At 36.0% G+C, this 24,822-nt stretch overlaps 1 protein-coding gene and 1 pseudogene across 6 annotated transcripts in view; both read left to right on the forward strand.

Annotated features, from left to right (window-relative positions):
* The first annotated feature begins 2,509 nt into the window (after positions 1-2,509).
* The window catches only part of Pde4dip (phosphodiesterase 4D interacting protein), a 226,783-nt gene continuing 204,470 nt past the window's right edge, over positions 2,510-24,822 (forward strand). For 5 of the 6 annotated variants that reach the window (XM_076863210.1, XM_076863226.1, XM_076863211.1 and 2 more), the window contains exon 1: positions 10,707-10,951. In XM_076863210.1, coding sequence (XP_076719325.1) covers positions 10,722-10,951 — 230 coding nt within the window. In that variant the 5' untranslated portion in view covers positions 10,707-10,721. Of the gene's footprint in view, positions 2,608-10,706; positions 10,952-24,822 lie in introns of those variants that run through there. The other variant, XM_076863220.1, reaches the window with a different exon arrangement.
* On the forward strand, positions 7,008-7,571 carry LOC143404936 (ADP-ribosylation factor-like protein 4A; annotated as a pseudogene).

The following is a 24,822-nucleotide window of genomic DNA, read 5'->3' on the forward strand; positions in this document are numbered from 1 at the left end:
GCCCCTATGTATAATTTGTAATTCAACAAAAAACCCTATAAGATTGGATATAAGACTTGGGGAAAAAGCTTCAGAGAGTAATTTTTCCAAAGTAGTGAATGGGAAGAGGATTTGAACTCAGATTCAAGACAAATCCTGGCATGAGTCTTTCTTAACTTTTACTCAGAGATTAAAGGACTTTGCTTTTTTTTTTTTTAAGAGAGAGAGAGAGAATTTTAATATTTATTTTTTAGTTTTCGGCGGACACAATATCTTTGTTTGTATGTGATGCTGAGGATTGAACCCGGGCTGCACACATGCCAGGCAAGCATGCTACAGCTTGAGCCACATCCCAGCCCCAGCATTTTGGTTTTTTAAATTTACCTTTTTGATTGTCTTCAGTTATGAGGAAAAATAGTATTATTTCATTAGAAGTTTTGGGGAGGAAAACCCAATAAGACCTTGTGATTGACTCCACATGAATGATGAGGGACCAAAATTGGTAAGAAACCAGTGGTTCTGTTTACAGATACAGTGAGTGCAATGGAAAGCAACTCATGTATGGGAGCTTAAATTGGTAGAATCATAATACATTTAAAATAGGCTATAGTTATAACTTGTTCTAACTTCCCTTTTTTATCCTAAACAAGGACAGGCCTTCTCCACAATCTAAAATGATGGTAATGTGGCCTCTGTTGGAACAATCCCAGTAACTGTGAATTAATGACACAAATATTTTAAATAAGGATACTTCTATGTGGATTAGGAAACAAAGAGAAAACTGTAGTAGGAGTGTACAGAGAAGCAAATTTGGGCAAGAGTTTTAGTTCTTTACAGTTCCTAGCCCCAGGCTCTTCTCAAGATCCATATGCATTCCTGTCCTTGGATTGTATAAGACACTCTTGTTTCTTTTTATTAATAATCCCCTTTTTTGTTTTTGTCTTGTTATATGTTTCAGCTACTTTTGAGATGTTTCTGTTACAACCAAAAAAATTTAATACAGAAATGCAGAGTCAACCGGGACAAACCCCATTTTGGAACAACATTACTTGAACTTTAAAAAAAAAAAAAATTCCTTTTTTAGTTGTAGTTGGACACAATATCTTTATTTTTATGTGGTGCTGAGGATGGAACCCAGGGCCTCCCACTTGCTAGACAAGCGCTCTACTGCTGAGCCACAATCCCAGCCCCATACTTGAACTTCCTATGTCTCTGTTTTATTTATTTATTTATTTATCTATTTATCTATCTATCTATCTATTTATTTATTTATTTTTATTGGTTGTTCAAAACATTACAAAGCTCTTGACATATCATATTTCATACATTAGATTCAAGTGGGTTATGTCTCTGTTTTAAAACACACTAGATAATTTTTGGTATCCCTCAGACACACTGAAATTATTATTCCTGAGGGCTAAGTAGCCTTCAGGAGAAAATTAGAATTATCTCTGTTAGATCTTAGGAACTATGGAATCTGAGTGGCTTTTACTTGTGACTTGATTGCTATCATCTCATTCACATGCAGGTATTGCCTTCAACTCCTGAGCCCTTTGATCCTTTGAGTAATACCGTATGGTATAATAATGGCTAACTCTGTGATCGGTAAAACAAAGGTCTTCAACTAATTTACACTTAAAAAAAAAAAAGCATAGCCACAAACCTTTGTTCAAAATATTACAATTTATAAAGCTCATGTATACTCTTTGAATAAAATTTGATCACAATCTTCTGAAATGAGTAAAATTCAAGAACTTTGGGGTTTGTAAAATTTCTGGGAGAGAAAGAAAAGGAAACCATAGCTACAGCTGCCAGTAGATTCTGGAAAAAATTTATAAAAAAATGTGTAATTCACACATCAAAATCAATATAAAGCTGCTAAAATAGGATACGATTTTTTTTTTTTTTTTTGATAATGGCAGAATCAGAAAGTTGCAGAATTTTTTACAACTGGGATCAAAGAAAGTAATAGAGGCATCCGTTCATTCTTAATTCTCAAATGCCTAATTATATGTCAGACACTTAACTAGTAATAAGGATGAATAAATAATAGTCCCATTAACTTGTGTCCCGTATCCACCCACCGACGAAACACTGCTGCCGAGGGAAAGAATTCTGCAGGTAAATGGCAACTCCTGTTTGAATTTTAAAATTATGTAAATGGAAAAAGCATTTCTCAGGAGATGGAGCTCTTGATAAACAAAATAGCTACTGTATCTGAAAAGATATCCGGTCGTATGCACCAGTATGGCTCACTATTTCAAAAATTTAAAACTTAAAGAGATTACTAGCAGCTGCTACCCTGAGCCTCACACGCTTTAGACCCCACCTCCTGCCTTCACTGCCCGCGAACCCGCTTAATACTCAGCCCTCTGCGGTTCTCCCCGCCCCCCTCCCGCCCCCAGTTCTGATTGGCCATTTTTTCCGTGCCAGTCATTTTCAAAAGCTCCGCCTTCAGGCATGGCCATTGGTTATTTCTACGGGGTCCGCAACGGCCCCGCCTCCAGACACTACAGGCACTGGCCCGGATGGAAGCTGAGAAGCAGCGCCCCACGTGCATCGACAGGCTCTTTTCTGGTGGTTAAATACTAATTATTTTGAAATGCCATTCCTTCTGACCTCTCTAAGGTGGGAGCTCCGTGAAGGTAGGAACGTGTTGGAAGGGAAGGGAAAGAAGAAAGGAACATAGTGTGCATTATGTCAGGTGAAAGCCACTGTTTAAAATAATTACTGCTTTAGAAAGCCTATTTTAAATACTGAGAGATAGCGAAACTTTGCCTGTTAGAAGAAACTGTCTTATAAAACTGGTAATTTCATGGTGTCTGGTTGTTTTGCTGTGTCAGGAAAGCAGGCAGAGAGCTGGCTCAGCTGGTCTATCCCTTGGAGTTTGGGATGGTGTGAGTTGAGAAAGATAGTTGGTAGATTTGAAAAGCATTTTTTTTTTTTTTTTTTTTTTGCCCTACAAGGCTTAAAACTCTTCCAAGACAGGAAAAAAAAAATAATTATTTGCTATTCCCAAGGGTATACCTAGAACCTAGCAAAAATTTTCAGTGTTATGGAAAAAAATGAATAAATGGTGTGTTTCAGGGATTGAAAATACTCACTGGTTGTATACTGCACAATTTGCAGTTCTGTACTAAAAGAAGACATATTCATAACCTATTTCTTTCGTTATTTTAATTAGTTATTAAATATTTACTGCTCAACTATTGTGGGTAATACCAGGCACCAGAATACAAAGAGATGAATACAAAGCATGATGTTTGCTGGTAGAGTTAACATTCCACCTGACTCTGTCTCTCTTCCATTACCTCTAACCCACATCCAACCCTATTGCTTTCCCAGTTTTCAATCTGGATTTAAAAAACCTTGGATGGTGAATTTCTTTTCCCTAATTATCCATTCTGATTGCCCTTTACACCTGCAGCTCTACTCCTTTTCTATGGAATCTAAGTGGATTTAGTTATTTCTAGACACCATTATAATTTCCTGATCATGATACCTAAACACCATAATCCCAAATGTTAGCATCTTAAAAACTTGAAATCCTTAAAGTCTAACATTCCTCAAATTACAATCCTCAGGATTAACATCCTGAATGTGGAAATCCCTAAAGCCCCAAATCCATAAAATAGTGATTCTCATGGTGGGAAAGCTATATAAAGGGGACAGAAAGCCAAATTCTGAGGATAGACATTGACCACACAATATGGCAATGATGAAAACTTTAGTTCAAAAATGCATTATTTTTCTCCATTGGAATTATTTAGATTTAGGTTGTCCATCAAAGAATTTCAGATGGCCACAGTTATAAAGAGGATACACATAATTACCAACCATAGTGATGTACATTTTTAAAATTTGCTTTTTGACCTATTTATGAATATGATTCATTTGCTCATAACTGTCCTATGTATATGACTATTCTAATTTACCAAAATGTTTATGTTTACAAAAATATGAATGTTATTATTTCTGATTTTACCAAGTAAAGTGGCCTGTGCATATTTTTGTATGCTTTCTAAGTAAATTCTCTTTTAAGGATGTAAATAAATATCTGTTTATTTTTGGTGCCCCATACATGCTAAGCATGCACTCTATTACTAAGCTGCAACCATAGCCTGAAAACAAATGTCTTTTAAAAGAAAATTTGAATTAGTTATTCTGGAATTACAGTTTTGGGATTTTGGTCTTTGGTGTTTAACAATTGGGATTATGGTCCAAACTGTTACTCACTATGATTTAAAGAGTTTATTAGTTTTGGTCATTATAGTCAGACCTATTAATCTGCATTTTCCCCTTGAGTCCTCCTTATTTCTGGCACTCAGAGGCAGATTTGAATGTGAGCTCTATTCAATGACGTAATTTCCATATTCTCTCTTTTTTAAAAAATTATTTATTCTAACTAGGTATATATGACAGCAGAATGTATTTTGATTCATTGTATACAAATGCATCACAACATTTCATTTCTGTGGACATAGTGTTCCACCATATGTGCAGTCATACATGTACATAGGGTAATGATGTCCATCTCATTCTATCATCTTTCCTGCCCCCATTCCCCCTTCCCTCCCCTCTCCCCCCTTTGCCCAATCAAAGTTCCTCCATTTTTCCCATGCCCTCTCCCATTATGCATCAGCATCCACTTATCAGAGAGAACATTCGGCCTTGGGTTTTTGGCTTACTTTGTGCAGCATTATAGTCTCCAACTCCATCCATTTACCTGCAAATGCCATAATTTTATTTTCTTTTAATGCTGAGTAATGTTCCATTGTCTATATATACCACAGTTTCTTTTTCCATTCATCTATTGAAAGGCATATAGGTTGCTTTCACAGTTTAGCTATTGTGAGTAGAGCTGCTTTAAATATTGATGTGGCTGTGTTACTATAGTATGCTGATTTTAAGTCCTTTGGGTATAGACCAAGGAGTGGGATAGCTGGATCAAATGGTAGTTCCATTCCAAGTTTTCTAAGGAATCTCCATACTGCTTTTCAGAGTGGTTGCACCAATTTGCAGTCCTACCAGCAATGTATGAGTGTGTCTTTCCCCCCACATCCTCGCCAACACTTATTGTTGTTTGTATTCTTGATAACTGCCATTCTGACTGGTGTGAGATGAAATCTTAAGAGTAGTTTTGATTTGCATTTCTCTCATTATTAGAGATGTTGAATATTTTTTCATATTCTCTTTTGTGTGGACATTTCCAGCCTTTGGCATGACAATTCACACCACTGTCTAATGCTGTGGAACTGCTTAGACCTCTGAAACCTGTTTTATGATGTCTCCTTTGTTTCATATAAAGAATTGTCTTCAGCAAATTTCTGAATTGAAACAGCTTCTATGGTTTCTGAGAGATATTGGTGTTTTTTTCCTACATGAGGTTTGCTAAAATTCTGGAGTCTAAGGGGTCCATGTCTTTTATCATTTTTAGAAAATTCTTTGTCTTTATTTCTTTAAATACTGCTTCTATACCATTTGCTCCCTTCTCCTTCAGGAACTAAAATTACACGTTAGACTTTTTTGGCTGTGTGCCATTAGCCTGTTGTATTCTCTTGTTTTTCTCTCTCCTTTAGTTTGTTTACCTGTCTTCCAGCTCACTAATCCTGACTTCTACTGTACTGAGACTGTTGTGAAATATCCACAATGGGTTCTAATTTCCTGTTATTGTAATTTTTAGTTTTCGAATATCCATCTGATATTTTAAATTCCAATTCTATATTTTCATACAGTCATTTATTTATTTATTTATTATGTGGTGCTGAAGATCAAACCCAGTGCCTCACATGTGCTGGGCAAGCACACTACTACTGAGCTACAACTCCAGCCCTTGAGTTCTATATTGAGGCAAATTATCCATGTTTTTATCTTTGTCCATCTTTTCCATTGTTTTCTTATACTTAGTAAGCCTAGTTGTTTAAAGTTCCTGTGAACCCTAGTATCTGGTTCTGATTCTATTAGCACTTTTTTCTTAGTGTTTAGTCATTTGGATTTGAATTTTAGCTTGGTCCATTATTTTATATTGGATTTGAACATTGTGTTTGAAAAATTTGTTAGGCTCTGGATAATGTTGTCTACCTCTAAAAAGTTAATCTTTGTTCTTCTATTTTTTTTTCTTCAATGCTGGGGATCAAGCCCAGGGCCTTGCCCATGTTAGGCAAGCACTGTACCTCTGAGCTACATTCCCATCCCTAGTTTTCTTCAGGAATGTAGAGGAGCACTGGAAGGTTATTTTGACCTTGTAAAACCTTGGTTTTAAGCTTTGTTTTTAAGCTTTCTTATATTTAAATATTATGTTGCCTTAATTCCAAAGTTCTGATCCTTTTGGGCCCTAGATGTTTCTATACCTTGTATAGGCTTGAAGTCCATCTTCTGTTGGGTGCTGAAATCATTACTTGGTTCCTTAGACTCTAAACTATGTTTTCTGGTGGATTTTGGATTTTGTTTTGTGCATACTAAGTTTAGGAACTGATTTTGTCAAGTAAGCTACTATATTGATCAGAGTTTCTATCTACATTAATGAACTTCTTTTCTGCAGTTTCCTCCTCTTTTGGTGTTTGCCCTCAATCCTAGCCATTTTGGCAGCCCTAAACTTTGACCTTTTTACTCCTCAGCTTAGAAATATTGCTGCCTTTTACTTAGCTGTTATTCTTTTGCTCTTAGTTTTGAAAATTCTCTCAGGATAGAAATCCTAGGGAACATTGTGCTCATGTAGTATCTTTTAAGGGATCATACATTTAAATTCTGTGTGCTTTGGCAACTCTTCAATGCCTTCCAAGAGTTGTTCATATAAACTTTATATATAAACCCTATGTTAGAGGTTTCTAGTGCAGCAGCTGTTAGAACTGCATGGAAGTCTAAGCTGGATGGATATGTGGTGCATTCCCCCTGCAAGGAAATACTTTCCCCGTGCTTTCTCATTTGTACCTGGACTCCATTTTAGGTCTTGTAGCGGAATCACCTAAGAAGAGAAATTCCACATGAGAAAAAGAGTTTAAATCTGGAACACTTATTTGCAGCTGGAAATGGAAAATGGACTATCAGACTAGACTTCTATTCTTCATTTTAGTCCTTTCTCATTGTTGTTCTGGTTTTGGACTGTGTTGGAAAGACAACTGTTTTATACAGGCTGCAATTCAATGAATTTGTAAATATTGTACCTACCAAAGGATTTAACACTGAGAAAATTGAGGTAATCTTGGAAAATTCTAAAACAGTCACTTTCCACTCTGGGGATGTTGGTGGTCAGGAGAAATGAAGAACACCATGAAAGTCATATGCCAGATGCACAGAGGGCATTTGTTGCTATGGACTCCATTAATTGAAAAAGCTGAAAACAGAATTTCAGAAAATAACAGGGATATTAGAAAAATCAAGGAACCCCTGTATTTACAGTTGCTAGCAAACAAGACCCAAGAAACTCACTGTCTCATAGAAATTGAAAAATTGTTAGCAAGCTCATAATTCCTTGGCATTTGCAGCCTAATGGTGCAATCATAGGAGAGGGACTAAGAGCAAGACTTGAGAAACTATACAACATGATAATTAAAAGAAGAAAAATGTTGCGGCAACAGAAAAAGAAAAGATGAATAGCAATACCTATAACATTTGTGTAGAGTAGGTTTTCTCTGGTCTAATTTTGGTAAATGAAGAGTGTCTATAGCTTGGTTTGCTTGGATGCTATTATGTTTTGTTGAACAATCAGATGCCCAACTCATTTGCCTTGTGGAAGATGAGTAAATACAGTGCTTCTTAGAGTGGTCTCTTCTCCATACCCCACAAATATATTGGTATTACCATTTTGGGACACCAAGCAAGGATAGTAAATTGACCAGAAAATAGTTGTGGAAGATTGACCTGAAGTTAGTAAAATAAAACGTTGACGAGTGTCTGTTTGTGTTTATATCTTTTGGGGGAAGCCTTTGCAAAGAAATTGCATACAAGGCTTTGTCTGTTAAGATAAAATGCTAATGAATGCATACTTAAGGTATACATACACATTATATGTGTGTACACATATACGCAGTTACATTGATGACACTGGGTCAGGGAGGAAGTATTTCCTTTTTTAAATTTTGCCCAAGTGATTTTTTTTTTTTTTTTTTTTATTAAAGGGAGACGAGAGAGAGAGAGAGAGAGAGAGAGAGAGAGAATTTTTTAATATTTATTTTTCAGTTTTTGGTGGACACAACATCTTTATTTTATTTTTATGTGGTGCTGAGGATTGAACCCAGTGCCCTGCGCATGCCAGGCGAGCACGTTACTGCTTGAGGCACATCCCCAGCCCAAGTGATTTTTTTTGATCACATGATAATTAGTTTTTTTTGTAGTTGTAGATGGACAGAATGCCTTTATTTTTTGAATATGGTGCTAAGGATCAAACCCAGTGCCTTGTATATGCTAGGCAAGTGCTATGCCTGTGAGCTATAGTCACAATCCTGGCCAAGTGATTTTTGACATTTTCTGGAATCAAATACTGTAATGCTCTCTCTTAATTCTAGACAGTTAATTCAGTCTAACTTTAATAAGGGATTTGAGGTAAAAAATAAACCTTATATATAGTTTATATATTGTACATATAGTTATTTATTGTTAATTATTTTTCATATTTTATTCCACTCCCTTTCTCCGTAGTGGGAAGGTTAACTTGATACATGCTATTCCATCTTGACTAGAGTTGGAAATCTCATATTTCATAGCTTTTAGGTTTGCTTTTTGTAGTTTAAGATGGCATATTATTTTCAAATTACAGAGAACCAATCCTTTTAATTTGGATATTAAATAAAATCTATCACTTGTCTGTGGGCAAGGCCAAAGTTTGAGTCTGTGAAATCTAAGGCTGTGATCAAAATTTAGGTATTTTATACATCTAGAGTCATGTAATAGGATTACTCTCAGCTTATGTGCAGATAAACCACATAAATCCAAGAATTTGGCTCTACCACTCAGACCACTGGGCATAAATGCACAGGTACAGACAATACCATTTATACAGGTTAAGTGGAATTGGAGTTGTGCAATGTGGTGTCCTTAATGCCAGTTTCTTTTTGGCTTTTGAACTGGATTCCTTTGGAAAACACCAACAACCACCACCAAAACTACTTGGGGCTGGGATGTAGTTCAGTGGTAGAGCACTTGCCTGTATGCATGAGGCCCTAACTTCAATCCCTAGCACCACACACACACACAAAAAAAAAAATTAAAAAAAAAAAAAAAAAGCTACCAAACTGTGTGGGACAACTGATCCAGCACTGCCGTGCTATGCCAAGTGTGAAATTCACCAGGACTTATGGAAGAACAGCTTCAGTTAAGCAATAAGAGTAGAAGCATTATTGCAGTGCATTAGGAAGTAAAGAATATGAAGTCAGGAAGTGTGGACATCACATGAGTGTACTGTATCTAAGAAAATTGGATGTAAAAGGAAGTGAGAGGCTAGAGACTTTATTTTAGGGATGAGGAAACAACATATTTATGGACTGGAGATGGACCTAATGAAGAAGGAAAGGTAGAAGATATCTTAAGATAATTAAGAATTTCCTTGTCAAGCAATAAGATGAATAGCCCAGATAAGATAGATTGGAAAAAGGATAAGGAGAAAGATACAGATTAAGTTAAGATGTTTGAAAGAATATTCAGGTATTTGATAATTCATTCTCTGAAGTCAACTGGAATCATTTTGGGAAGGACTAAAGATAAAGAAGTTGAATTAGAGACAGGATGAACCAGAGATAAATCTCTGACAACATACAGGCTTGGGGCTGGGGCAGCTGGATGGATGATAGTGCTGGGTTAAAAAAATAGAGGACCAAGCAGCAGATTTGGGAGGAAAGATGAGTTAGAATGAGTTCCACTTTGTTCACATTGAGTTCATCAACAATAATGGTAATTGTCTTTGAATCTTAAGACCATGGTATACAACTTCAAAAGTAAACCTTGTTCCCTTATAGGCCTGGTGCCTGTGTAGACCATTTTAGTGGAGTCGCTGTTCTTCAGAGACATATATGGAATGAAAGAAATGGGCTTTTACAATGAACATTTAGTGGAGGATTTTTTAAACTATGATTTTTTTAAAGATGAAAACACTTGAATTGGTGGACAACAAAATACAGATATATATTTTACTATGAATTTTTAATGAAAAATGGCAATCTGTTCAGGAGCACATTTTTGCAGTATCTAAAAGGAAAGTTCAAAGGAAAAGCAGATTTTAGGGGAGAGGGCAAGGAGGAAAGAGGAAGCAAAGAGGATAGCCAACAGACTGGAGCAGTCATTCTAAGGAGCTAATAACAGGTAAAATGAATACAAGAAGGTAACTGAGTTAGCGTGAGGACAAAAAGGGGAAATATTGAGAAAAGGATTGAGAACAGGAGAAACGTATTCGAGGTTAGAAACTGAGAAGGTGACATTGGAGTGCACAGAAAGGCAGGAGTGGGGTCTAGAAATGAAAAAACAACAAAACTACAGGTTGAAGTAGGGAATAAAGAAAGAAAGGGGAGACGATAGGGAATGAAGGGAAAAGGAGGTGTTTGTAGAAGAAGGACCAAGCCATCTATCTGGGCGGAGCAGTAGGCTGAGCAGCCTCAGAGGAGGCTGGGTCTGACCACATTTCCTCCAGCACATTGGCAGCTGAAGTGAAAGCTCATGCATGCTCAGAGGATGCACCTGGGCAGTCCGGGAAGGCTCGGAAAGTCCAGCAAGGACTGCTAACTAGCACTGGTGTGGCCAGGGCCGGGAAATCCATGAAGAGGACAGACAACGGGTCCTGCTGTCGCCAATGCGACTGTGGCTGCTGCCGCCGCGCATCCCGCCGGACTCACCACACGCCTCACTGGTTTGGGGACGCGGTGCGAGTCCCACAGTCCCTGCGGCAGCACCCCAGCCGGGAAAGACGACGCCCGGAGCCAGTCGGGAGCTGGGCAGTGGCTGCAGAGGAGGAAGAAGCAGCTTCTGTGGGCGCGCCTTGGATGAGGTGAGGGCGTGGGCAGCTGGAGCCGGGGAAGCAGAGGACCGCGCCCTGGCGTGCTGTGAGCTGGGCTGGAGAACAGCGGGCCGGAGGTCCCAACTCCTGGGAGAGGTTGGCGCCCAGTGACAATCTCTTCAGTGAGGTTGGAGGGCACCGGTGGTAATAGGGTCCGCGGTGATAGGAGGACAGTCATGAGTTGCCTAGAAAAAAAAAAAAGAAGTGGCGCTGGTTTGTACCCGAGAAAGCTCGGGAAACCTTGCTCTTACCCTAAGGTCTTCCCTTGATTTGATCTGCTGCTTTGATGGTGGTGAGGTTGAAGACTGTGCTTGTTGGACTGAGGCAAAGGAGAGATGAACACAGGGCTCAAAGCCGTGCTAGGATGGAAACGTTAGGGATAATCACAGACGATAAAGGATCAGGAAATGTGCTCGAATTGCCTCTTCTTTTTTGGATATTTATGTTAGATGTAGACAACAGGGTGGTATTGGTGACGGTTCTTTCTTCCAGGCTAGCTACCTTTTACCCTGCAGAGCTGGAGCCCTGCCTCTTGGCCGATGTGCAGGACAAGCTTCACCTAAACCCAGTCCTCTCCTCTCTTCTGGTCTGGAAGACTGACAGATTAAGCCCAATTTTCTTCATGTAGCAGCAGCAAGATGAAAATCTGTCATGCGTAAGATTTCCTGGAGAAGAGACAGATTGTGAAACAAACACATTCTTGTCATAGAATTGTTTATCTTTTTCTTTCATGGGAAGCCTGTACTGTAAATCAAGCCACAAAACAGTAATGTTTTCAGTCTGTAAACTGCCATTAACTAAATGGGATCTTTAAAAAATTACTTCATTTCTTTAGGCCTCAATTTCCTATGCATAAAATTGAAATTTGGATTAAAAAGAGTATTAACTATAAAACTAAATATTAATTGGATTAGTATTTTATGGTCAGGATTCTGCTGTAGCTGTGAACTAGAGTCCTTAGTTTATTTAAAAAACAAAACGAAACTTGATTGTTTTATTCATCACACTACCCACTGTCTATACAAGAAAATGGAGTCAAAGACATTCAGTTAACAGTGCTTAAAGGAATCACATTTCTATTAAGGAATTCATAATTAATTACTGCTGTTAAGAAGTAAGAAAGCAAGAAATATTCATTATTTGATTTTTTAAAAAATTACTTGAAAATTTAACCCAAATATAATTAATTACTTTAAAAAAATGTGTCTGTGGGATAGTGAATATTTTTTCATGAACTGCTTTGAAATTTTTTAAAAGCTTGGAAAAAAATTAATATACCTGTATCTATATCTATTTGAGAATTATATCTATTTGAGAATTTTACATATTCTAAGTTAATTTTTTATCTGGAAAATTATAAAATAGATCATCTTATTATAAAGGTATAATTTTTCTCATTATCCTTGGAATCAAAACTTTGTGTGTTTAAATTTTGATTCTCTGAATTGTGGTTTTGTTTGTTTTTGTGGTGCTGAGAATCAAACATGGGGCCACATATGCTAGGCAAGCACTCTACCATGGAGCTACATTCCCAGTCCTGTGGTTTAATTATGAAAATTGGAAGCAAATATTCATTGTTTCTTAAATAGTTACTCATCTGACAAACTACCTCTACATTCATCTTAGTTGATGTAATGATAAATCTTGACATGTTTAATTTGAGAATTCCTGAAAAATTTTAAACAGTTTTAGAAACTACACAGAAGTGTTGCTACTCTGGCCTTCATTTAAAAATCAATTCTATATTAGCTATAAACTTCTAATGCTATATTAGCTATAACATTAGAAGTTTAATGAATATTAGAAGCTTGTGCATAGGAAATCATGTTTTTGGTGTATTTTTCTAATTCTCAAATCACCTAAAAAATTTAAGAAAGCAGCTTTGCATATTATCCAGATTCAATTTACTTGTGTTAATTATTGAGCAATGATGGTGGTAGCTGATACAATACTTGATACAAAACTACCCTCAGGTAGCTCGGAATCTACATTTCTAAACTACACTGATGTATCCATAGTATGGAGTAAGTTCTGTAACAGAAAAATGAACTAAGGAAATAAAAATAAATTTTAAAAGTATCTCTCCTGGGAAAGCTGGCCAATTGTGTCTCAGAGGCCATAAAAAGTATCATTCTTTTGGAAAACAGTCAAAATTGGTGTTAAAACTTCAGTCTGTTTCTTAAACTGATAAACTCACAGAATTACTATATAAACTCAGAATTATTAATTTATAATAAGGTTTTTTTAATGTTAGGAGACTAGTTTTTTTTTTGTTATTCCAGTTAAGTCTCTCATCATATATGCCACATTAGGAAGCCAAATTATACCAAGAAGTTGTGAGATTTGCATTTACTGCAAGATAAATTAATCAGTGGATTCTAATTTTTAGAAAATTTGATAGCTTCAAATAGTATTAAAGAACTTCCCTGGGAAGTGAGTGTCCATTGATTCTCAGCCTTCCTTCTTATGTACCCATTTTTTTTTTTTTAAAATATCTCTGACATGTAAGTATTTATTGTCTATTTGGTTTGGGAATTTTTATGTCTATGTCAAGTGTCTGAACATTTCTCTGAATCAGTTGGTCTTAATTGTAAAATTTAAATTCCAAATGGCAAGTGTCTTAGCCTGTGTTGTGCTGCTATATATTGCATAATATCTGTTACTGGATAATTGATAAAGAACAGAGATGTATTTCCTGTGGTTCTGAAGGCTCAGAAGCCCAAGGTCAAGGGGCTGGCATCTGGTGAAGGACTTCTTACTGCAACATTATACAGCAGAAGATGGATGGGCAAGAGAGCACTTGAGAGCGAAAACAAGCAAGAAGGGCCAAACTTGCTTTTATAAGAAACCCACTCTCGTGTTAACTAATTTACTCTCGACATTAATTCATTTATAACAGGAGAGCCCTCATGGCCTATTCACCTCTTATTAGGCCCTACCTTCAACACTCTTGCTCTGGGGATTTAATTTCCAGTACATGCACTTTGAGAGATCATTCAAACCTTAGCACCAACTTCATTATCTTTAGGTAAAGTTCATGACAGGGTAGGGCAGTGGTGTTGGAGGGCTGTATTACAGAACTTGCATGCTGGCAGGATGGACCAGGCAAAGTTAATTGCACCTACATAGAGTGCAAAGAGGCAGTAGTGTGTTAGATATTTATTCAGAAACTGGCTGAATTAGAATTGAAAGTAAAAACTAATTCAGATGAAAGGGATAACTAATATTTATCCATAGGAACTTTGGGAGAGGGCAGGGGATTAGCAAGGATGGTGGAATGTGATGGACATCATTATCCAAAGTACATGTATGAAGACACAAATTGGTGTCAGTATACTTTATATACAACCAGAGATATGAAATATTGTTCTATATGTGTAGTAAGAATTCTAATGCGTTCTGCTGTCATTTTTTAAGAAATTAATAAAAAATTAAAATTAAAAAATTAAAATTATCATTTTAAGAGTTTAAAGGCAAATGCTGATTTTTTTTCCACAAGAAAAAATGCTTCAAGAAACCTATTCTGAAAGAACAGAATTTTGAAAGTTTGAAACTAAGCATTCTACTTCTCTTAACAAGTTACTGTGATTCATATGATATTTGTAACATCATACTTTTTAATATTTATTATTTTAGTTGGACACAATACCTTTGTTCCATTCATTTATTTTTATGTGGTGCTGAGGATTGAACCCAGGGCCCTGCGTGTGCTAGGCAAGCACTATACCACTGAGCCACAATCCCAGCCCTGTAATATCATACTTTTTATTTAAGTTTGTTTAGAAACTCACCACAAGAAGACTTATGAAAACTGCAGTTTTTAACTATTGGAACTCAATATATAGTTAGTTTTAGTGATGTCTGCATTATTTAAGACCAGTGAAACAAATCATACACAGTCCAGTCAGTGGACTTACATTTAGTAGTTCAAACTATTTTATGTGTTATCTATTTACATGTAAGTATCCTATTTGACTGAGATGGCAATTATTAGGATAACTGAAATTCTGAGCCATTATTTTTTTTAGAGAGAGAGAGAGAGAGAGAGAGAGAGAGAGAGAATTTTAATATTTATTTTTTAGTTTTCGGCGGACACAACATCTTTGTTTGTATGTGGTGCTGAGGATTGAACCGGGCCGCACGCATGTCAGGCGAGTGGGCTACTGCTTGAGCCACATCCCCAGCCCAAGCCAGTATTTTTTTAAATCCAAAAGCAAACTAAAATTTACTAGATACAAAAGCTCTCAATAGTTGCCATACTTCTTTTTTTTTTTCCCCTTAAAAGGCTAGACTCAGACTGTATTTTAAATTGTGCAACAAGACAAAGCAAAACAGAACAGCTTTGATTTGTGCTATCACATTTTTACCTTTATTATTCTGTGATAAAATCTCAGTTTACTATAAATGATACCTAAATTCTAAAGACCCTAGTTATACTAATATAACCTTAAAGAAAAGTAAAAGAATGAGAATTTTTATTTATCTTCTATTTTGTTTAAGTATTTAAAGAAGTACTCGAAAACAAATTCTGAAGTTTCAAAATGGAAAATGAATTTTAAATACTTATGATCCCATTGTCTGTTGGTGATACTGTCACTGGATAAATGAATAAATGAAAATAAACATTCTCATACCTCCAAATTTATGTATTTTTAAGTGTACAGCATTAAATGCATCCATGTTATTGTTGCCTAGAGTATTTTCATCTTACACACTGAAACTTTATATCTATTAAAAAATGTTTCCTCTCCCCCTTCCCTCAAGCCCCTGACAATCACTATTCCATTTTTGTCTTTGAATTTGACTATATAGGGTACTTCATATAAATGGAATCGTTCAATATCTGTCCTTTTTGTGTCTAGCCTATCTGGTTTACTTCATTTAACATAATGTTTTTCAAGTCAATTTTCAAGTCAACCCATCTTGTAGACAGATCAGAATTATATTCTCTTTTTTTAAGGCTGAATAATACTCCATTGTATGTATATATTGTATTTTGTTTATCCATTTATTGTTGATGGACATTTGTATTGTTTCCATCTTTTGGCTACTGTGAACAATGCTGCTATGAACATGGGTGTACAAATATCTGATTTTAATCCTTTTGTATGGGTGTTTGACCAGAATTGAAACTTCTGGATCACATGGTAATTCTATATTCAATATTTTTTAGTTTTTTTTTCCTCCTTGTTTGAGACAGATCTTGCTATGTTTCCCTGGCTGGTCTCAAACTCATGGACTCAAGCGATCTTTTCTGTTCAGGCTCCAGAGTGGCTGGGACTATGGGTGTATGTTTAATTTTCCTGAGGAATTGTCATCTTACTTTCCACAGTGGCTGTACATTCCCACCAATGATGCAAATCCAGTTTCTTTCTGCCATCACCAACAGTTTTTATTTTCTGTCTTTTTTTTTTGTTTTGTTTTAGTTGTTGTTTTTGGTAATAGCCATCCTATTGGGTACAAAGTAGAATCTCACTCTGATTTTGATTTGCCTTTCCCTACAGATTAGTGCTATGAGAAATATTTTTAAAGTTTCATATTTATTCCCATATTTAACCTTTCCAATGTTTTTCATTAGTTTGTTTAGACCTCAATTCCATCTTGTATCATATGCCTTTTGTCTGAAAGAATTCCCTTGGTATTTCTTATTCATTCTGCAGATATGCTGGTGGGGGAATTCTTTCAGCTTTTATTTGAGAAAAGTCTGATAAAACCTTTCTTTCACCTTCATATTTGAAAGATGTTTTTGCTAGTTATTAGGACTGTCTATACAATGCCTTTTATTTGTATCATGGGATCCAATGCAAAATAAAAATGTGGAATCTTCTTGTGGTACAAACTTTATTAAGAATTTTAAACCATCAACAGCAGAACATTAAACTAAGCACCATCCTTCTAAGCACAGGACCTTGCATGTACAAGTTGCACATTCATGAATCCTACTTTTGCTGGTGATAGAATTCTAGTTGACCTCCCCTCACCCTCTTCAAATGAACTGCTTTGTTTTATAGGCTGCTGTTTTTTTAAAATGAGAATTCTATTCTCATTCTTGTCTTCATTCCTCTGTATGAGATAGGTCTTTTTTTCCTCTCCTGAATGCTTTTAAGATTTTATTGCTGATCTTTATTAACTTAATTGCAAGTTGTCTTGGTGTAGCTATTTTCATGTTTCTTGTGCTTTGGGTTTGCTCAGCTTATTGGATCTCTGTGTTATAGTTTCATTATAGTTGGACAATTTTTAGCATTCTTTCTTTTTTTATTAAGAGAGAGAGAGAGAGAGAGAGAGAGAGAGAGAGAGAGAGAGTGTGTGTGTGTGTGTGTGTGAGAGAGAGAGAGAGAGAGAGAGAGAATTTTTTAATATTTATTTTTTAGTTTTTGGTAGACCCAACATCTTTGTTTGTATGTGGTGCTGAGGATCGAACCCGGGCCGCACGCATGCCAGGCGAGCGTGCTACCACTTGAGCCACATCCCCAGCCCAGCATTATTTCTTTAGAAAATTTTATTGCCCCTTCTAACTCCTTTCCTTTGAGGACTTCAGTAACACGTATACTATATCACTTGAATTTTTCCCACAGACTACTGATCTTTTTTTTCCCTCCTTGTTTTATTTTGGATCATTTCTACTGTGTATTCAAGTCTACTGACCTTTTTTTTTCTAAGCATCTAATCTGCTCTTAATCCCCATTCAGTGTATTTTTCACCTCAGGTATCTTTTTTCATCTCTAGAAGTTTTTAACTTCCATGTATTTTTATTTATCTTGATTGATCTTTATTCTGCCTTCTTGAAAATATGAAATGCTATAATAACTTTCAATTCTACTTCTGTGCCAGTTTATGTGTCTAGTGGTTGATTGCTCACTTAATTTTGAGTAGTTTTCCTGATTCTTGGTGGGCCTGGTAATATTTGATATTATTTTTACCGTTAGGTTCTAGATAATGTCACATTCCTATAAATATTCTTGAACTTTATTCTGGTTAAGTTAGTTGGAAACTAATTTGGGTCTTATTTTGAAGCTTTATTAGATGGATTCAAAGCAGCATTTCATACAGGGTTAATTTTTTCCTACTATCTGGGTGAAATTCATCTGAGTACTGTACCCAATATTCCAGGAATTAAGACTTTTCTGACTTTAATGGATGGGGAGAAAACTATTTCTAGCCTTGTGTGAGCCAAGAGGATTGTTCCCTCTGAATTGTCTTAACCCATCCTGAGTGGTTTCCTCACATAAATGTGCTGACCAGTACTCAGCTAAATGCTCAGTGGGACCCCTTGCAAATCTCTGGAATTTTCTCTTCTTTCTTTTACTTTGCCCTATGAACTCCAGCTCCCGGAGCCTTTTCAAATCCTATTATGAGTACCACAACTTAGACTGCCACATTCTGTCTGGATTCCATCTCTTGCCACTATGGCCTGCTAACTCTCTTCCAGATAGTAAGATAGGGCACTTGTGTGACCTACCTTGTTTGTCTTTTCTCTGGGAATACTGTCCTATGAAGCCTGATGTTCAGTGTCTGAAAATGATAGTTTCATATATTTTGATCAATTTTTAGTCATTTCTTTAGGGGGATTAAATATCAACACTGTTATTGCATACTATTCAGAGGTAGAAGTATATTTCTATCCATGTTGTAAATTGAGTAGTTTTCAACTCTCTTTACATATTGGAATCATCTACGAGAGGTTTGTGAAAAAAAATTGATGTACAGACTCTACTCTAGACAATTGAATCAGATTCTTTCAGATTGAGGTCTCAGTATCAGCACTCATTAAAAGCACTTGAAGTATCTCATTAAAACAAATAACAAAACTTCTGTATAAAAGAAACGGTTGCATTTCTAAACAGTTCTGAGAAACTTTCGTATTCCTTCACTGCAACCAAGACACAGAGATGGCTGGCTTGGATGCCTTATTTATTTATTTATTTATTGTTTGTTTGTTTGTTTGTTTGTTTTTCTAAGCACTGTGGGACTATAGGAGGATTTAAAGTGGGGTCTGATGTGCTTAGATCTTTGAATCATGAGGTTGGTACCTGTGTGGGAGTTGAATTTAAAGGGGAGTGAAGGCATAAGATCATTGGTTGCAAGTGCTTCAGGGCCAGAGGTGATGAGGGTCTGAGCACAGTTAGTTGTAGTGGGGAATGGGAAAGAAGGGATAGATTGGTGACTTAGAATCAGTGGGCCTTGCTAATAACTTGAGTTTGGGAAATAAGGGAAAGGGTGAAACAAGTGTAGTTGGCTTTCTGTATCTTCCAATTCTGTCAATCATGTTTTAAAAATAGTAAAAATAAATAAATAAATAAAAATAAAATACACAGCAATAAAAATAATACAAATAAAAACCTATGTAGTATTATAATAAGTTATGTAGCATTTATATTACATTAGGTATTATAAGTAATCTAGAGATGATTTAAAGTATACAGGATGGGCTGGGGTTGTGTCTCGGAGGTAGAGCACTTACCTAGCATGCGTGAGGCCCTGGGTTCAATCCTTAGCACCACATAAAGTAAATAAAGATATTGTGCCCACCTACAACTAAAAAATGAATATTTTAAAAAATTATACAGGAGGCTGTGTGTAGATTATATGCAAATGTATCACTTTGTGGAAGGGGCTTGAACATTTTTGAATTCCAGTCTGCAGGGTGTCCTGAAACCAAACTCCTGTGGATAATGAGGGGTTGTTGTATCACTTTCAAGTTTCTAGGTCAGCCATGGCATGATTAGTAATATCAGTAACTAAGATGCATAATATGGTAGAATAATCAAGTATAAAGGAAATGAGGGAATTAATTCAATTTGGCACATCCATAAGAAAATATCTTTTATAATTGTTTTTCAGCCTCTAAATTTTTCTGAAACATGAGACAGAGAAGACATTTAAAAGAGAGTCTTTGGGGGCTAGGGTTGTGGCTCAGAGGTAGATTGATCACCTAGCATGTGCAAGGCACTACGTTCAACCCTCAGCACCACATAAATAAAATAAAGGTATTGTGTCTAACTACAACCAAAACAAAATATATATAAAAAAGAGATAGTCTTTGAATATGCTGTACTGTTTTAAATAGATTTGTCTTTTCAATTCTATTTGACCTAGGTTAATATTAAAATCAATTTGTGTGTGTGTGTGTGTGTGTGTGTGCGTGCACACACACACACACACACATGTGCTGGGGATTGAACCTAGGACCTTGCACAAACTAGGTAAGCGTTCTACCACTGAGTCACAACTGTAGCCCTGTTGAGTCTTTCAGTTTGAGAAGCTGACAAAGATTTTTGTCCCATTTTATAGGTTCTTTCTTCATACTGTTGTTTCCTTTACTGTGCAGAAGCTGTTTATTTTGATGCCATCCCATCTATTGATTATTTTCTGAGCTGTAGGAGTCCTGCTGAGGGAGTTGCTGCCTATGCCTATATGTTGGAGTGTTTCCCCTGTGTTCTCATCTAGCAATTGCAATGTTTTGGGACTTATTCCTAGCTGTTTGATCCATTTTGAGTTGATGTTTGTATGGGGTGAGACAGGATCTAGTTTCAGTCTTTTATATATGGATAGTTAGTTTTCCCAGCACTGTTTGTTAAAGGGGCTATCTTTTCTCCAATGTATATTTTTGGCAAAAATTTTGTTAAGAATCAGATAGCTGTATGAATTTGTGTCTCTGTGTTTTATTCTATTTCACTGGTCCACATGTCTCTTTTTATGCCAGTACCCTGCTGTTTGTTTTACTATGTGAGCCTGTTCTTTTGAGTCCTCAACTGTTTCTTTTATTCTGTGGATCTCTCTTTCCAGCAAATCTTCTATACATCTCTCAGGAGATGAGAGGGAAGAGATGATATGAGCTAGGTCACATGAGATCTTTCAGGTGATAAGAAACTGATTTTATTATAAGGATACTAGCAAGCTAGTGAAGACTTGAAGCAGGAGCATATGATATGGAAAATGTTTTAAAATGTCATGCTACTGTCGGGCAATAGACTTTCAGAGGTCAAGAATGGAAGCCAGGGAGGTGACTTTGAAGGCTGCTGCAGAAAGTAGCACAGATATGAAATAATGGTGACAGGCATTGTGCTAGCTGGTAAGAGCAGAACAGATTCAAAATATATTTTGAAGGTAGAGTCAATAGGATTTGCTGGTGGATTGAATGAGGGGAATGAAGTAAAAAGAGGAAGTCCCACGGGATTTTTTTCAAAAGAGCGACTTTCCCCTTTATCCATAGTAATTAGTTCAGGGATGGGCACTGGACTGTTAGTTCAAACAGGTTTCTTCAGGAGCCTCCTAGAAGAGAGCTTTGCTTCTAATGGATGTGAACCTGGGCAGAAGGTAGGCCTGGGCCTCTTGGTAAGTAATTTGATATTTTGCAGATTTTGAAAACAAAACCAAGGGGTGAAGAGAGACAACTCTATTGTTAGCTGTACTTGAAACATCTGGTTGAGATTTTTTTTGTCTAACCCTAGTTTAGGTTTTATCTCCAGTCATTATAGGGGTGCTTAGATGGTGAATCAAAGAGATGCAGATCAGTGTAATGGAGAGGACCCTGGATATTATATAAAATAACTCCACAGAAGGTTGCATATGGTTGTTAAACAGTGATGGTGTTTGTATGGTGCAAGGAGGGTAGCAGACATGTGCATCTACCCAGTCTTTTTTTTTTTTTTTTAATTGTAGTTGTAGGTGGACAGTATGCCTTTATTTTGTTAATTTTATGTGGTGCTGAGGATCAAACATGCCTCACACATGCTAGGCAAGTGCTCTGCCACAGAGCTATGACCCCAATCCGTCCTCTGTGTCTTATTTGCTAGAGAAGCCTCATAAATACTGATAATTCATACTGACTTTCACAGGAGTTCCAAACAGAATTATATAATGATTTTATATTGTGATTCCTGACATCCCATGGTAACAGCATTATCATTTATCACCATTAGTACATTTATAATTTGCATTATTAATAATATTTATTGATGGACTAGGGATATAGTTCAGTGGTACAGGGCTTGCCAGACATGTGTGAGACCCTGAGTTTGATCTCCAGCACTGCAAAAAAATTTATTGAGCATATGCTACATATGAGGCCCTATCTTAAGCACTTTATAAAACCTCATTTAATTCCTAACTATAATTTTGTGAGAAAGATGTTATTATTATCCCCAATTATATGGAAAAGTTAAGTAATTTGACGAAGTCTTACAGCTCTAAAATGGTAGAGGTCATGCTTAATTTCCTGGTGCTAAATTTCTGTTTCATGTAACTGTTTTTCATCCATCTTGCATGTTTTTAAAATGTTTCCTTGCAGTGATGCTGAGTATTTGCTTTCCCTTAAAAATAAATTAATTTGAGTTCTCTCTCTCCTTTTCTTTGTTAGCATGGCTAAGGGTCTGTCATTTTATTTATTTTTTCAAAGAACCAACTTTTAGTTTTGTCAGTTTTTTTTCAATTGATTCTTTTGTTTCAATTTCATTGATTTCAGCTCTAATTTTTTTCTTGCCTTCTACTGCTTTTGCTGCTGATTTGTTCTTCTTTTTCTAGGGCTTTGAGATGTAGTGTGAGGTCATTAATTTGTTGACTTTTTCTTCTTTTAAGGAATGAACTCCATGCAATGAATTTTCCTCTTAGTATTGCTTTCATAGTGTCCCAGAGATTTCGATATGTTATGTCTGTGTCCTCATTTACCTCTAAGAATTTTTTAATCTCCTCCTTGATGTCTTCTGTAACCCATTGTTCATTCAGTAGCATATTGTTCAGTCTCCATGTGATGCAGAATTTTTTATTCTTTATTTTATCATTGATTTCCAATTTCATTCAATTATGACTTGATAAAATGCATGGTAGTATCTCTACTCCTTTGTATTTGCTAAGAGTTGCCCTGTGGCATAGTATAAAAGTACATGTATGAAGAAGACTTGAATTGGGTGTCAACATACTTTATATACAAACAGATATGAAAAATTATGGTGTATATATATATATATATATATATATATATATATTAAGAATTGTAATGCAAAAAAGTACATGTATAATGGCATAAGTTGACGTGAACATACTTTATATACAGAGATACAAAAAATTGTGCTCTATATGTGTAATAAGGATTGTAATGCATTCCACTTTTTTCGTGTATTTAAAAAATAATAAAATCAATAAAAAACAAAAATAAAAATAAATAAAAATAAAAATAAATTAAAACAAAACTATAAATGAATCAAAACAAACTATAAGACTCTGCTTGAACTTAGATAAAAACAGTCTGGTCTTCAAATTAGCATAAGTGTGAAAATGTCATCTGTTTGAAAATAATAAACTGCACTATTAGAATCTGACCTTGTGAGGACTTGCTTTCTAATTTATATGGTAAAACTCTTGAAGGTGAGCATAGAGAAATAAATAACCTGTTTAAAACAAAAGGAAATGTACCTGGACATGACCAAGAATCTATCAAAAGAGTATCAGAGAGCTTCACATTCAGGTTAATAAAAATGGGTGAACTGCACATTTCCAAGGAGAATCTGGAACACTATTCAAATAACAAAGTCTTAAAGCAAGCTGGGCTCACTGCCCAGAATAATAGGCACATGCATTCACAGAATTTTGTCCACCATTATATGCTCACCCACCCCCACATCTAACCTTATAACTCTATCAAGAAATAAGTGAAACCAATGCAAGAGATGTTGATGTGAGAAAGTGACCCAAGTGAATAAACAGAAACAATACCATATTTTAGCATTTAAAAATCTCCATAATAGTCCACTCTGTAACACTTTTTGGCTATGTAAATCTTTACTTTGAAATCTCCAGCTAAATATTGTAACCCAAAAGTGCAACTTTATTGTAATTTTAAAAAATATTTTTATTAGTTGTTGATGAATTTTTAAATTTTATTTATTGGTATGTGGTGCTGAGAATCGCACCCAGTGCCTCACACATGCTAGGCAAGCGCTCTACCACTGAATCATAATCCCAGCCCTCATTTTATTGTAATTTTAACAAGAAAGGTTTTCATGAATTGCACATTTCTTCTAAGGAAAAAATGTTCTTGGTAGTAATTAAAGCATTTTCTGGAGAGAAATGCATGAGGAATATACTCTACAAGGTGATCTTTGGAAAGTGCTACTTATCATTCCCTTTATTTCACCATAAATCTAATTTTCTTTTGTGCAGCCTTAAGTAACTGCTCTGACTTCTTTGTTCTTCTTTATTTTACAGTGAATAATAGCTTCTTTGTGAATAAGAGGACTGAATTTCAAACTCTATGGTGTGACTTTGGATAGAGGGAAATATTAGTTATTATTAGTTATTTGTTATATTAGTTATTATTGCTATCACTACATAGCAGATCAGCCCAAAATGTTGTGGTTGAAAACTACACATATTTAGTATTTTATTATTTTTGTCAGGTTTGGTTGCTTTGACCAAAATACTGATGAGAACAACTTAGAGAAGGAAAAGTTTATTTTGGCTCACAGTTTCAGAGTTTCAGTTCATGGTTGGTTGAGTTCATTGCTCTGGGCCTAAGGTGAGGCTGGCATATCATAGCAAAAGGGCATGGCAGAGAGAAGCTGCACCGGACATGGTGACTGAGAAGCAGAGGGAAGAAGCGGGAGTTGGCCACAGGGAAGATGAACCCTTCCACAGAATGCCTCTAATGACCCACCTTTTCCAGTCTTATCCCACCTACCTACAGTTACAACCATTTAGTTCATTCCAACTAGGATGGTCTGATTAGGTTACAGATCTCATGATCCAATCATTTTGCCTCTGAATATTCCTTCATTAACACAGGAGCTTTTGTGGGATTTCATATCTAAACCATAACATGAAGCTCAAAGATTATAAAGTTCAGGAATCTGGGAGCAACTTAGCAG

The sequence above is a fragment of the Callospermophilus lateralis genome, chromosome 7, assembly GCF_048772815.1.
Source record: "Callospermophilus lateralis isolate mCalLat2 chromosome 7, mCalLat2.hap1, whole genome shotgun sequence".
In the NCBI taxonomy this organism is placed as follows: domain Eukaryota; kingdom Metazoa; phylum Chordata; class Mammalia; order Rodentia; family Sciuridae; genus Callospermophilus; species Callospermophilus lateralis.